The sequence below is a fragment of the Dermacentor albipictus genome, chromosome 7, assembly GCF_038994185.2.
Source record: "Dermacentor albipictus isolate Rhodes 1998 colony chromosome 7, USDA_Dalb.pri_finalv2, whole genome shotgun sequence".
Taxonomy (NCBI): domain Eukaryota; kingdom Metazoa; phylum Arthropoda; class Arachnida; order Ixodida; family Ixodidae; genus Dermacentor; species Dermacentor albipictus.
The window spans coordinates 53,041,296-53,055,895 of record NC_091827.1 but is presented as its reverse complement, the minus strand read 5'-3'; the positions used below and the strand labels follow the sequence as shown (position 1 = coordinate 53,055,895).

Here is a 14,600-nt window from a genome sequence, read left to right as displayed (position 1 = left end):
GTTACGTTTACATCATCTCAGAAGAAATTGCCATAGATTTGATGCACGAAAACTGATGCGCTTTCCTAATTAGATCATTGTTGCCTCAAAGAAATTGTTAATATATTTTTGGTTATGTTTTGTATTGCGACTTTAAAATACGTAGTTTTATTAGGAATGACTTGTATAAATGATAATGTCTGTCTCCATTTGTTAATAGAAACATAAGTTTGAGGTCTCTGCCTATGTCCCTCTCATCTGTCAGCCGTGTTTCGTTGCAGTTTTGATAGAGAACCTGAACTGCTCCGAATCATGCACTCACATCAAGGATAGTGCTGCTGCTGTCAAGAACATGGTACTGATACTTGGAAGGCGATCCCCTATCGACGCTTTTCCTGCACAGCAGCACAGGCCAGATGATGAAGAAGAAGACGTTGAGCAGGAACTCGGTGTTGTAGCTGATCACTCTCATACGTAGCTTCCTGCGGTAGCAACAGTTTGTGATTAAACCCAGCAAAATACCGCGGTGAAAGTTAGCAAGCGAAAATCCCGAAAGCGGGTATCACTACCGCAAGACGTCGCCAGATAAACTAATAAGAGACAACGAGGTTTCAAATGATGAACTTTGGGGAAAGCAATGCCACATTTTGACGACGTGTTTCGAGGAAAGCGTGACAAACTGATAACCCAGTCTACAGTAACTCTTGGGACTTTGTGATATTAACGGTGTTATTTGTTTCCCCGTAATGCTGCAGAAAATGTTCTGTCTATCTCCAATCTTCAGATGTTGACTTTGTAGGAAGAATACCAGTGTAATGATTGAGAATATAGGCAAACGTATTACTTCATTGTCATTATGGTGTTAAAGGTTGAAGCACTGAAGGTGATGCGAAAGAAACCAAATTTCCATCGCTCAAGCATGCTGGATACATTCTAATACTTCACGGAACACACAGAAGAAAATATTTTCGAACTGTACTGGTAAGTTAGCCTCATACCATACCAGAAAAGCTACTAGTGGGGGAAAAAATTAGAGCGCTTGGTATACCCAGAAAAGGCGCTGTGAACGACAGATTTGTTATGACACCGCCTTAAAATTCCCGCACGTGCTCACCAGTTGAGTTCCTCATGTTTAAAGGCATCTGCTCTTGCTTGTGCAATTTTTTGCAGGTAAAGATCCCTTGTAATTTTTTACATCAAATAAAATTTCAGAAGTTTCAATAACATTTACTGATCCTCAATTGCCCATGTACAAAAATTGATTGCAATTTGTCAAGTCACACCGAATATCAGCACTGTAGCTTCGGCCCAACATTAAATATTCACTTTCCTTTTCTCTTTTAGAAGCCAATAAATGTCAGCAAAGCCAAGAAACTTAGAGCAGTAAAAGAATACTTTGTCAGTTCATATAGATTTTATGTTTTCTTTGGGTCTCCGTTTAATTTGTCTGTCACCATGTCCTCTGTTCCGTTTTTCGTATTCTTAGTACAGTCGTGGCTACAAAATCCCGGAATGTAATTTAACTTGCCCCCAACTTTATTTGCTTGATTGATGGTTATGAAATGCCACTCCGCTAAATTGACGCCATTATATCCGCCTAAATATTGTTAGTCCAATGAACCGACTACATTTCCGTTGCTAAACGTGGGCTGTCGCAGACGCTTTTAGATTCGGCAAAACTTTTTTTTACTGGTTCTACTGTTTTCACCAATCTGCATTTTAGGTTCACGCTAAGTTTCTTTGGTTTCCCGCAGCAAACCGAACGACGTTACACTCACGTTTTCGGGTGAATGGGGTGGCCTTCTCTGTCGTGCTGCACAGTGTACTTCCTAATTTCGGGTTCATAGTAGTGCTTTATGGGGCCTTTGCCATATATCAAGGAGTGTAAGCCACAATGGCCAACGCGTTCACAGCCCAGGCACCCAAGACAGGCCTTCAGAAACCCTGCGGTGCAAAGGGACATCAGAATGAAAGAAGCACTGTCGTATGGTTCACATCATTCAGTGATACTCAGACCACCTTTTGCAAACGAGCTCATTTTTTGTCTTTGGCAAATAGGCAATACGGAATGGAACATAATATGTATTGCGAAAATTTTGGTTACTGTTGTACAAAGCGCATAGCACAGTTCTAATTGAGGACGCGCTACACGCTACTTCTATATCCTAGATATACTACGTCTCTGAAGGCAAGGTATTTTAACCAACAGTTACAATGCTCTAGAACGGCCAATCATGACGTATGATTTAGACGTGAACTTGTAAACAGTGCATAGGATTTTTGATAACCTTAACGGGATCGGAGGTCACCTAGCAAGATAGACAAAGAAAACTGAAGTTTTCACTTCATTGAAAAGCTTGTGCTTCAACCCTCGTGTACGTCAGACACTACGAGTGCCCAACCTTACGCATAAGATCAGGTTATGCACAAAAATGAGCCGAACCTGGAAAGCTGTTAAACATTTTCTGCCCACCAGGTAGTCTAAAAACCGCGAAATTGTTTACTTGGCCATGACAACTTCAGCGTTGTGGTCGGACATGAAGCGTACGCAGCACAGTTTTGTCTCCATCTACTCCGCTAAAATTCAGATATAGTTATATATAGTAACGGAAAAGTAATTCGTTATTCTATGTAATTGCACCAGTTGCGCTTCTTTAGTGTCGCTTTTAAGGTTTCAGTGGGAGCGGTGCTTTGACACTACAATGGAGGCAATTAGTGCTAGCGGCAGCATGGAAGCCAATAAGAGCGCCATGCTTACCGGCAGCAAGTGTCACCACGAGGTAACAAATGAGGAATTGTTTGACGCCGTCGAAAGGGCGCCTCTTGGTGCTTGATCGCGTGGAGCGGCTCTTGTAGATACCCGCCTTGAGGGCGTCCAGTTCGGTGATGAGGTGGCAGGAGAGGCTCTCATTTCCACACTTAATAGACAGGTAAAGCATACAGTGATTGCTCTCATTAGTTATATAGAAATTAGGAAAGAAAGCTAGGGAAAATGAAGAAAACGTGGAAGACTGGATAGAGAAAAATAGTCTTGCTGTCCCAATCTCTCGCTTTTTTTGTGTTGTAAAGCGCATTTTGGTAGACAAGTTTTGACAAGAAATTGTTGTATCTTGCTAAGAACTTCTGTACATTAACTTGCGCATCGCCTTCAATTCTGCCTAGAATAAGTAGGAAGCGGATGCAGATAAGTAGAATGCAAACTTGCGCTACTGAGTGAAAGTTGCACATTTCTTTACATTAACCTTTCACAAAGTCACTTTAATTTGACATAGGTGGTCATGTCCGCAGATACGATGAAAAGCAACCTTGACATGCGTTTAAAATATTGCGATATGTCAAAAGTGCAGGATGCAGCTTGAATATGACATCCTCTCATATGCTGTGCTACGCCTTCATCTCGTACTTTGCGCAATGATGAGCAACTTTGCCGCATCAAACTTCAGCAGATGGTCCAGTTGTCCACGTGCATACAGATGCTACTTGTGGCATCTACCTGGCATTCGAGTCGGGCATTACGCTCCGACTCGAATAAGATTGATGTGTTTGGCCTGCTGTTAAGGTCTAAGAAGAATATAGGTCCAACTACATGAGCTCCGATGTACTCCACAAAAGAGCGATAAGTGCCGTGACGAGATCGATGGCTGTGTTCATGACAGCGACTGTGTTGCTGCCGATAATAATAACCATGACGACGCTGTCACTCGGACAGAACCAAAAATACGGCAGTATGGCTCGTATGTCACTGAAGAAATGTCACATTCCAGCAAGTAGTGAATGCACATATCTTTGGTGTCAAGTCTTGCGCGGAGCACGGTTACTATAAGAAGGTACGTAGCCGTACAAACAAAATTTATACGCTGCGTCGACTGCACACTGCACGCTATCTTCTGCCTGTTTCATTTGTTCAGGAAAATCGTGCAGCAGGTTAGTTTCTCACCGCAAAATTTTACTGAAACAAAATGTGGAAAGCAAACACTGAAGTGCTCAATCAGTGAATAGTTACTAGACGGGGGATGGGGCCACGCATTGATTTCCACCATCTTATTCATAGGTTTCTCAAAATAACATTAGCAACTCTTTGTTTGCACTCGGTGTCCTGAACCTGGGCATGTACTTCTTCGTAAATTATTTCTCATAAATTTAGACACGTTGTTTCATCGCTCACATTTATTTATCTCGCAACCACTTTTCGTGGTTCAGAGCTGCTGATTGGCCTTGAAGCAAGAGGAGTCGCTTTAAAGAACAAGTACTAATCAAAAGCTTAAAGCATAAGCCCTGAGATGTATATTAGTTTAAACGTTTAGTGATATTTATGAGAGTTACGTTTGTGGCATAAGCAGCAGGACTGCTCCAACGCCAGATGAATGACACGTTATGTTCGCATACCTAATCAGAAGGATGAGCCAAGAAAGAGCTTGCTGCGCTGCTGTGGCATTCATACCGTAACTTCCATTCGATAACTTAAAAAAAAGCGTGGGAATAGGTAATAAAATTTTAATGTCCATGTTAACCGAGAGTGACTTACAACCAAAACTAAGGCCGCGTAGATTGGTGATTGCTGCGAAATATTTAAGTAACTGAATATATTGACATAAACTGATATAAAGACATGTAGCCAGTAACCAAGAAAAATTATGCTTATTAAGAAGATAATCGCCAAGCTACTCGTCGTAGAGAATTATTTGAACCACTATTTTTGGATTGAATAACTGTAATGAAAGATCCTGCGAGCTACGGGACGAAAGGTCCCATACAGCGGGCTGCTCCCACGTTGGGGCCGGGAGTTGTAACTCCCTGGCCACATCGTGGGCTCGCTGAACTGCCCAGAGCTGTTCAGATCCACAATAACTAGCACGTCACAACGCAATACTGTTTTGGACAGCAGGCAAGCCAACATAACATCGCGAACGCAAACTTTTTACTTTTTGATCTCAAAACACGTTCGCGTTGATAGGTTTCGTAGCATATCAATCACCGAATTAATTAATTAATAATATTTATCAATACATTAAAATACCTCACAGATAGAGGTATACAGAACGAGGTCCCATAGTAAAAAAACTAATTTGGGACTTCCAGTTATGTTAACATAAAAGTTACATTGGTAAGAAACAGCAACTGAGTCGGCACAACTACAGAAATTATAAATAACGAAATACGAAAGAACAGGAACACGAAAGAACAGTGCACTACTATGCAAAGTAATGTAGTTTATAATTTAATCTTGTCAGTACAGCAGAGCAAAGGCACCTCGGCGTCTCAAGTAGGTACGGCAGATGAAGAATTTATCGCCAGTTTGATCTTCAACCACGAAGGCTTCGTTCTGAGAATAACGAAAGCACAGGCGCTGCTTCGTAGAGCGGTGACACGCAGTGACAGGTTCCGAATGGTAAAGATTATTACCGTATCCACATTTAATGCTTTGGGAACATGGGCTACGGCACTTTAAAGTGAGGACAATTCATGTATAACGCAGCAACAATCGTCAGGTATTGAAAGCTTAGCTAAAGTTGCGCGGCGAGCTAACTAAAAAATGGTATAACAGCAGAAATAAAGTAGAAAAATGTATGTTACACTTACACAAGAAAGTCCCAAAGCTACAAAGAGTACTTTTCAGTTATGTTTGACCACAAGTTCTTAAAGCAAGAAATAACCAGCACTCACGCTACAGTGGCACGAGAGGTAGCAGATGCACTGCTTGCCGGGCCTCAGTGTCACAGACCGCGAAGCTATCATGCCGTATTCAGAATCGTGGAGTTCCACTGTGAAAAAAATTTTTGCATATCAATAATTTAGAGGGAATCGTTTACTCAACGCATTTGCGCATAGTGCATAATAAGCAAACTGTTCTTTTTTTCTTGATTAACGTACGCCTATGGTATTGTTTATGGAATCGCACTTTCCCCACCAGCGACCTATGAGATCGTTATCCGTTTCGGTAATTGCGGACGCTTTGTTGTACGACTACTGACGCAAATACCCTAGCCGGCTATCATTCATCTAGGGCGCAATAACAATCCCGACTAACTTTCCATTGATTCTTGAAATCCAATAACATTAGAATCTCTATAACATAACTGTTAAAGTTTTACTTTTTCACGCTTGTTGAGGCCAATACACTGAGCGCGCCATGTTTGTTTCCCTTTCTATAGTTAGGCTTCAGCGCTCCTGCGGCTGCCTTACTAATGGGACATTTACGTGCATGCAGCGGGTAATGTTTTGATACTCTTGTTTCAAACTCACATCTGCAGCCATAGCAAGAAAAAATTGGCAAATTCCACCGACACTCTCCACATATTTGTATCTCGGGAATCAAGCCACCCAGAGACCGATACTGCCACTATACAGAATGAAAGAGAGTAGGTAAATCTCCAGACCTCGGATGAAAGGCTGAAGCAGAACGACTGACTGGCTCTGTTCCAGCATCTAGAATTTTGGTGTTTATCTTGCTTAGTAGGAATCCTAAGGGAGCACCTCCTTAATTATCACCAGCCTATAAAGAAGGTTGTACAAATAGTACTGCAATAAGAGACACGGGGGACTTAGGGAAGGAGACTTCTAATTATATGTATTGGCTCAGCGGCACAGGCGAAGGGTTCTCAATGCACAGTTTGCTGCCTCGGTCACTCCTCCAGACGCCGCTGGGAGAACAGGCCGTATATGCACAAAAGTGTGTTTTAACTCAAATACTTGTCTCGGTAATACAAGGGAGAAAAGCTCCTGATAGTTTACTAGCAATTAGTAAAATGCAATATTTTGATAAAACATAAAATACGATAAACAATAAAAATTAGCCAGCATTCGTCTCTTTCCTGGTGACTGACAAAGCGAACGGGAATGACTATTCTGGTGTGGGTGAGACTTCCTGCAGTAACATTTCTTGACGCTTCTTTTTTAAATTCTCGATAGGGTGATTGAACTGTTGACATTTAAAGACATGGTGTGGAAAGCTGTGCAAAGGTGTAATTTTCGCTACGGTGTACGGCGGTATAAATTACCCGTGACGTTAGCCTCAGCGTTTCTATTAAGAACTGCAAGTGTTAGTCGTCGCATCACATTTGCATTTGCTTTCACCGACTTTCGTGCACCAAACGTTGTAACGACTGCTCTGGTAATGCAGAAAAGAAGCGGAAGTGAATAAAAAAAAGAAAACAAACATATATATATATATATATATATATATATATATATATATATATATATATATATATATATATATATATATATTACGAGAATAATACACGCCCTTGGTACATGACAATGATGAAACATTTTCATAATTCCTGCTGCCCTAATTTTATATGTTCGTGCATTACACGCATTGTGGACGACGAAATCTTCAGCTGGTAAAATGCTATGCGCACTGCGCAGGATGATTAAATACAATAGGTTTGAGCAGGATAGTTTGCCTACTTCGTGAAGCTTAGTAAATCTTCGGTCCCGTAACAGGTTTCACCGGGACGACTAAATTTGAGCACAGTGCCAGTTGACCAAAAACAAACTGTGTCGTAAAAAATAAATATACGGAACTATATATAGGTACGTCGGAAGCACGTGGTAATATCCGTAAAATTTACTAATTCTGGCCTCAAACGTGCTATGTTAGTATTTACCCAAAACATTAGGGGAATTTATTGTGTCCGGTAAATGAATGTCTATTTGCGGAGGGCGTTTTATTTCGACTGTAGGATAAAATAAATTTATTTTGAGCACTCCGTTGCGTGTTTTAGATTCTCAATTAAAGTTTGGTCTTGATTTGTCGGCCTCATAAGCTATAATGCCTCATAAGTTATAACGGTGCCTAGTTTTTGCTCTCTAAACCACGAGAGATGGCGCGAAATTTTTTTAAATGTACCTAAAGAGCGGTGAAAGCATAGGTACCCGTGCACTTGAGGTCATCGCGTATATCAAGAGCACCGAAGTGCACTGACGTCAGCAGTAGCAGAGACCGCCGCGGTGTTACCAGCGCCGAGTCAGTGTCGCTGTTGGCAACACCGTGGCTACACTGCGTAACCTGCACGGTGAAGATGGTTGCCAGTTCACCCAGATTGGTAACTTCGACGCGCACCAAGGAACCGGAGTCACTACTTTGAGCTGAAACCACGTTGATTCTACCTTTGGTCCTAATGCAAACAGAGCATGCAAAAAGAGAAAAAAAGCACGCAAGACCGGTTATAAGAGTTCTGCTTCCCATTCGTTGCTGAGATCCTAAGCGCTCTCTGCTATATGAATATTTAACAGGGAGAGGCGGGCTAGTTGGTGGTCGATATTGGTATGCATTATGTAACCGCGCAAGTGACAACGGACGAAGAAGGAAACACACAGGACAAGCGCGGTCTTGTGCGTTTCCTTCTTCGTCGGTGGTAGTTTGCGCGGTTAGATAATGCATTACTATATGAATTCTAAGATAGGAACCAAAATAGACCAGATATAACAATATTGAAAGGAAATAAAAATCGGCGGACACACTTAAGACCTGTGGAATTTAGAAAGCAATATTATCCCTATCCCTTTGGTGAAATGTTTTCGATTGATGTTTTCGACATGCATTAAATTTCTCTCTGTTGATTCGGTGTTCATGTTTCCATATACCTTGGCCACAGACCGGCTCATTTGATGCACTCATGACGTGACGTCGAGAGTCCATCGCGGTAGACAAATCACCGATGAGATCCAAAGAGCAAGCGACGTGCGGGAGGAGACGCACTCTTTTTATGGACTTAGGATGTGGATCCGCTTGCTCCACAACTGGCTCCCTGCTAAATTTGACGTCTATCCGAGCATTTTTGACTTTTTTTTTATTCTTTACGTGGTCGGCCATCTTTGTTAACATCCCTCCGTCACGGCGCCGATGACAACGCTGCGGATTTTCGCGTAATGGGACATACTGCTTTCGCATTAAAGCGGCACAGTTCGAAGAACTGCGGTTAGTGGTACTGCATAGCAGTAGTCATGCACATGTTGCGCCTTTATTATGTTTATATCTACCTATTTTACGTCTATTGGAAGATAAAGACATATCGCTCTGATCTGCAGCTATACCTTTCAACAATTACGATAGCGTTCTAGACGACAAGAATGGCGGTAAACTTACATGCTGCTTTACTGGGACATTATGGAGAACGTAGCAGTTTCTTCCAAGACCTTATCATTCGCTGCCAGATTAAAATGAAAAATAACTGGAAGACAAAGGGAGTGATAACTACTGAATATGATCAATGCAGCTGTCAAGAAACCAAAGCAATTGCTTCAGAAAACGCTGGGACGCATGTACAAATAGCCACAGTTGCTGTACGTATGCGGTCGTTGCAATAATACATGTCAAAGCAGAATAAGAAGAACAGCGTGGAGAGACACAAGAATGACTACCCTTGCCTGAGGAGAACAATGTCATCGGCATTAAGCTCGAGGTGGATGACGCTAAGGTGCGGGTGCTCGTAGACGAACGTGAGGAACCGCTCTCCACTTGTCTCGTCTAACATAATCGGAGATTCCGGCAGCTTATCCTTGAAATAGCTCAACAGGATTGGAGAAGGCATCTCCCCAGAGGCTTGTCTCTCCTTGAAAAGAAAAGATTGTACGCGTCGTTAGGAGTATCGCACGCGTAATTCGAAGACGTGGGTTTGTGTCCCACGTGCGTCCAGCCGTATTTTCATCCAATTTCACTTCCATTAATTTACGATTTCCCGAATTCAAGTAATAAGCGCAGGTTATTTCCTCTATGCTGCACTTGGTGTCTTTGTTGGCTTCAAGTGATATGACTAATAAAAATTGGGCCCTCGATTTCCTTTCTTTGAGTTCATCACATAGCGAGGCCTCAAATTCGGTAGGAATGATGCCTTCAGGTAGCATGTGTGGGTTTATTAACTAGTTGCCTTCATCCAAAAAGATAACGTACACGTGACGCCTGCGGCAGAAAGGGTGTCCCATATCCGCCGTTAATCCACCGTTAATCCGCCGTTAAACCATATCCGCCGCCAAATCCGCCGCTAGCGATTTAGACTCATGACTAGTCTATGGCTACGGGTGCAAACAGTATTGGACACATTCCTATTGTGTTTTCAAGGATTAATAAACAATTTGGATTTGCATTTGAATACTGTGAGTGGCGGCGCTGGCTGGCACTCCCTGGTTTAGTTCCAAGTGATAAACATTAATACCCCAGAAATTGGATCAGAAAAACAGCGCCGTGGTTGATCACTTGGCAAGAGCATCGCACAAATAATGCAACGACGTAGGCTCGTGCCCCACCTGCAGCCTGTTGTCTTTTCATCCGCTTTCATTTTCATGAATTTCTATTTCTTTAATCCAAGCATTAGGTTCAAGTAATTTCCCCTATGCTGTCTTTGCTGTCCTTCTTTGTTGGCTTCAAATGACATGAATAATAAAAATAGTGTCCTCGCTTTTCTTTCTTTTCGTTCGTTAGTCCAGGTGCACGTAACATTAGTTTCATACAGGTGGGTTGTCTAATTTAGCAAGAGAACTCGCCTGCCTCACCTCTTCGTCGAGGAAAATATCGTATGGCTCGCCCTCGAGGCACCTGAAGAACAAAGCAAGTATAGTATGCATACATAAGGGTGTTCTTTCTTTTAAGTACTTCAGCATCCAAGAAACTGCCGCCGTTCCACGTCAGGATTGAGTAAGGCATTGACCTCCATACGTTCAAAAATAAATGAATGTACGTGTGAATTAGCTAGAAGATGGACATGACTGCCTTCTACACTTCTCCGTGGGTGCAGGCATTGAGTGCGTAGCATATCACCTGAAGCTCAATTCCCCAACCACACCCGAATTTGCTCTATATGGGAGACTTTACCGCACTCTCCCTCTATCAGGCTCTCTCTAATTAGTCTGCACACTTCTTTAAGAAACTAAACGTGCATATTTCTTGCACAGTTTAGCCATTATGGAAGCACAGAAAAGGCTCGCATGCATCATAGACATAATACTTGCCATCATTATCATGTCCATCAATATTATCATAATGTATTGTCTTTTAAAGGCCCCTTGTGGCGCATTATATGAAGGGGATAAATGTACATGAGTAATCACAATATTCATGAAAACGAAGAAGAGAAGGAGAAGTTACATATAAATACCTAATCAGCGCTGGCAGTATGATCATTAAAGGCACAGCGAACTTAAAAGCAAGGCAGAGGTGTGGGTAAAATAATTATTTCAGGAAATAGGCTGTCGGCAGCTGCAAAATGTTTGTGCATCGCACTCATTACGTAATGACATTGGCAGTTCATTTACTTTTGTGTACTCATAGCCAAGGACGATTTGTTCACCATGTGAGCACTGTACACTTAGGATGTCATATTCTAGGGGACAGAGACGCTGAGAATATCTATGTGCTGTGAAATAAAAAAAAAAACTTGTAATGAGATTCACTAAAGTTGCCATGTGTGCTTATTAAATAATACCGCTTTACTTCTGGCCATAACAATTTGCGCAAAGTGTGACAGTTATGTACCTCTTGCGGGCTCTGCAGACAAATGAATGTTCTGTGAAAGGAGAACTACGGAACAAATAACATTTTACAAACTTTGTTCCGCGAAAAGTTCAGCCATTAGGTTTTTGTTGTCAAAACCGGATTGTTGGGTAATGTTCATGTCCCAACGTGCCAACAGAGCAGACCATCTAGTGGTGAGAATACTGCAATCTAGCTACGCTCACTCCACTATCCGTAAAACGAATTTCACAATTGTAATAGAAACTCAGGCAATATCCAGAATGAGGCAAAAAATAAAGCGATCAATGAAGATTACAAGCGGCATGTAAAATTATTGCATCCAAGTGAGAAGGGCCTGAAAAGTGCTTCAATTCTCCGAGTGCCTTGGTCTTGATGCTCGTTAAAATCTCAAAATTGCAGTGTGTCCCGCGGCGAAACGCATTATCTACTTTGTTTAAAGAAGCTTAGTAGCTGTTTTTCTGCTTCAGTCTTACCGCTTGTGGGTCGGATGGCAGTGCTCGGATGTGGCCGCCAATGACTTGTTTATGCATTCCATGACATCAGCAGGCTTCGTCAAGTTGCTTGGCAGCAGCAAAATACTGTCAGACCCTTTCTGTAAATTGTACGATCAAGTTACCCTGGCGGGTGGCGGTGTGATATTACAGCCTTCAAAAATAAACCCGCCGAGATGCGATGCCTCTCTTTAAGCCAACGTGTCCACATTCTAAGAAAAGTCGTCACCTTTCCTACACCAAGAAATAAAAAAAAATGGCAGGGGTAAAAAGTGGGCAATAAAAGGGCGCTTCAGTCTGAAGCCAACGTTTCGAATACGGTTAACTGCTTCCCTTCGTCAGGGGTCTGATGATTACACGTCCACTACTCTTGACATTGACTACTGATGACACTCACTGGTCTTCCATTGCTCGCCTACTATTCATCACTTCATGTATAACTACGGGTAAACCCTTCGTTTCGTTTGAAATTCGGAACTTGGCGGGGCACTTATCTCTTTAGATGGCCTTTGCAAATGTACTTTAGGTCGAAACTTGCATGGTACAAATCAATACATTGCACGGACTGCCAAGGAGGCTTTGCTTAAATAAAAAGCAACGCAACTATGTGAAAGTCTCGAGGGGCCGTATTCTGAAAAGATCCACTTCGCGATACATTTGCCGCGGCCATAGTTTCGCCGTCAGGCACGCGCTGACTGGCTGGTTGAGCAAAATCGAAATACGTAGCTCATCTGTTTTTGCTAAAACAGCCAACCAGTGCGCAAAGATGCCTAAAGCGTGGCCGAGGCGGTAATATAACCGAAGTGGATCGATTCGGAGTACGGCCCAAGGTACCGTTTGCATGAACGTATCGTTTTACCCCGCAGACGCTAAGCTTGGTTTAATTGCTTACCTACATTCAGCCATATAGAGACCACAATGCAAAACAGAAATTTCAATGTACAAACTTATTTGTATCCTAAAACCTAAACAGACTAATTACAAAATTTTTGCATCCCAAACAGCAGCAGAATTTTCATAGGCGTAACAGGCATCAAAACAAAGCGACATTATGCCGAGGTGTACAAAACATTAGAATGATAACCGATTATCGCAACCTCATAGGCTCCTCTCATAGCCTGTCGGTGCCGCCTAAGCATGATACATGACTCGCGTTTGAAGAAAGTATAAGATAGTGCGTGGTTTTTCGCACACACAGATTTCTAATGGTGTTCGAACAGTGATATTTTAGACCGAATCGAGTAGTGCCAAAAAGGAATCGAATCAAATCGAATATCGAATACTTTTGAATAGTTTCCGACTAAAAAATAGCCGTTGTTGCAATTAATGCAAAATATGTTCCCAAAGATAGCAAGTTTCTTTCAATGCATATCGCGTCATAAACCATTGTTTTTTTAAGCACAGAGCCTTAGAAGTAAACAGGTAGTTCCTTCCATACACAGGGCTTTTCAGACGGCACGAATGATCTCTCTACCGTATGTAAAGTATGGCTACCTAGGCGATGTAACCTGTTCCATTAGGTAAGTACTCATGTTTTATTCTATACTATGGCCACGAGGAGGAAAATTTATGGTACTGTTGCTCCAAAGTTATCTTTGTATGCGTGCACCTGACTTTATGAAATCCTCAAAAAATATTTCTTTGCGAATAGATTTCTTTAGAATAGGACACTGCTCGACTCGTTATTCCAGTTTTCTCCTGCAGGAACTTTTTAAGAACAAGTGACCCTGAACCTGCTCGCGACGAGACGTCAGTTCCAGAAAACGAGAGCATGTAGCCTTGCGCAAGACATATTCGCTATTTAAATCAGTTATTATCACTGAGTTCTGTGTTACTACCATAAAAAAAATTTTTGACAGTTCACTGTTACATGCCAAAATCAGCGTGTACATGCTCACGGAGAATATCTCCTAAAGAATATTGCGAGAACTAGCCATCTTTCTTTTTCTGCAGAGAGCAGAAGTTGCAAAGTCGTCTGGTGGGTTACATTCTAGATTTTTAAATCTTTTGCCAGTTTTGAATAACGTTCGTTATCGTTCTTCGTCTCTGGTGATTCAAAGAATTATATCCAACAGTAGCGAACTTTGCCAGAGCATCATATCCACAGTCACTTTATTGCGTAATCATTGAATATGTAACTATGATAAAGAGTGAGTTGAATGTGTACTATTGTGAACACACGCTCTTAGGAACATAAATGCTCACAGCGTAAACAGGCGGCAGATTCGCAACAGGGATTCTCTGCGGCGGGAAAGGAACGAGCACACGTAACTTCTTGTAATTCTTGAGCACCAACGCCGTTTCAGCAGCCTTCTCAGAAAGGAAGCTGGCGGTGACCTGCGTGGTTCACGATTGTCTGTTGTTATGGGAGACCTGTAATTGCAATTACAGTGCTAATAACAACAGAGACTTAAGAGGAGTGTAATAAACTTTCTTTGAAAGGTGGGTGGCTGCCTTCAAGTTATATAAACTACTGAGGTCTTTCAGGGCATCAGAAGCTATATTGACTCCGTACGAGAAAGAGAAGAGTTCCTTTTTTCACCCATTATTGTAGAATGCTATACGCTAAGACTGTGAGCAAAAGTTTATAGCTGACAACAGATTCACGATACGAGAAGCTTAAGGCCCTTCACTAGCTTGTTTTGGCACGTGTT

General features: G+C 42.0%; 1 protein-coding gene across 1 annotated transcript; it reads right to left on the bottom strand.

The window, feature by feature from the left end:
- Positions 1-289: 289 nt before the first annotated feature.
- On the bottom strand, positions 290-14,298 carry LOC135900428 (hapless 2-like). The gene is made up of 9 exons (XM_065429926.2): positions 14,152-14,298; positions 11,929-12,047; positions 10,477-10,519; positions 9,349-9,539; positions 7,861-8,102; positions 5,644-5,741; positions 2,738-2,897; positions 1,758-1,923; positions 290-461 (listed from the first exon to the last, which is right to left on the bottom strand). Exons 2-9 carry the CDS (start codon positions 11,988-11,990, stop codon positions 290-292), a joined length of 1,134 nt encoding a protein of 377 aa, XP_065285998.2. The 5' UTR covers positions 11,991-12,047; positions 14,152-14,298.
- Between the last annotated feature and the right edge of the window lie 302 nt (positions 14,299-14,600).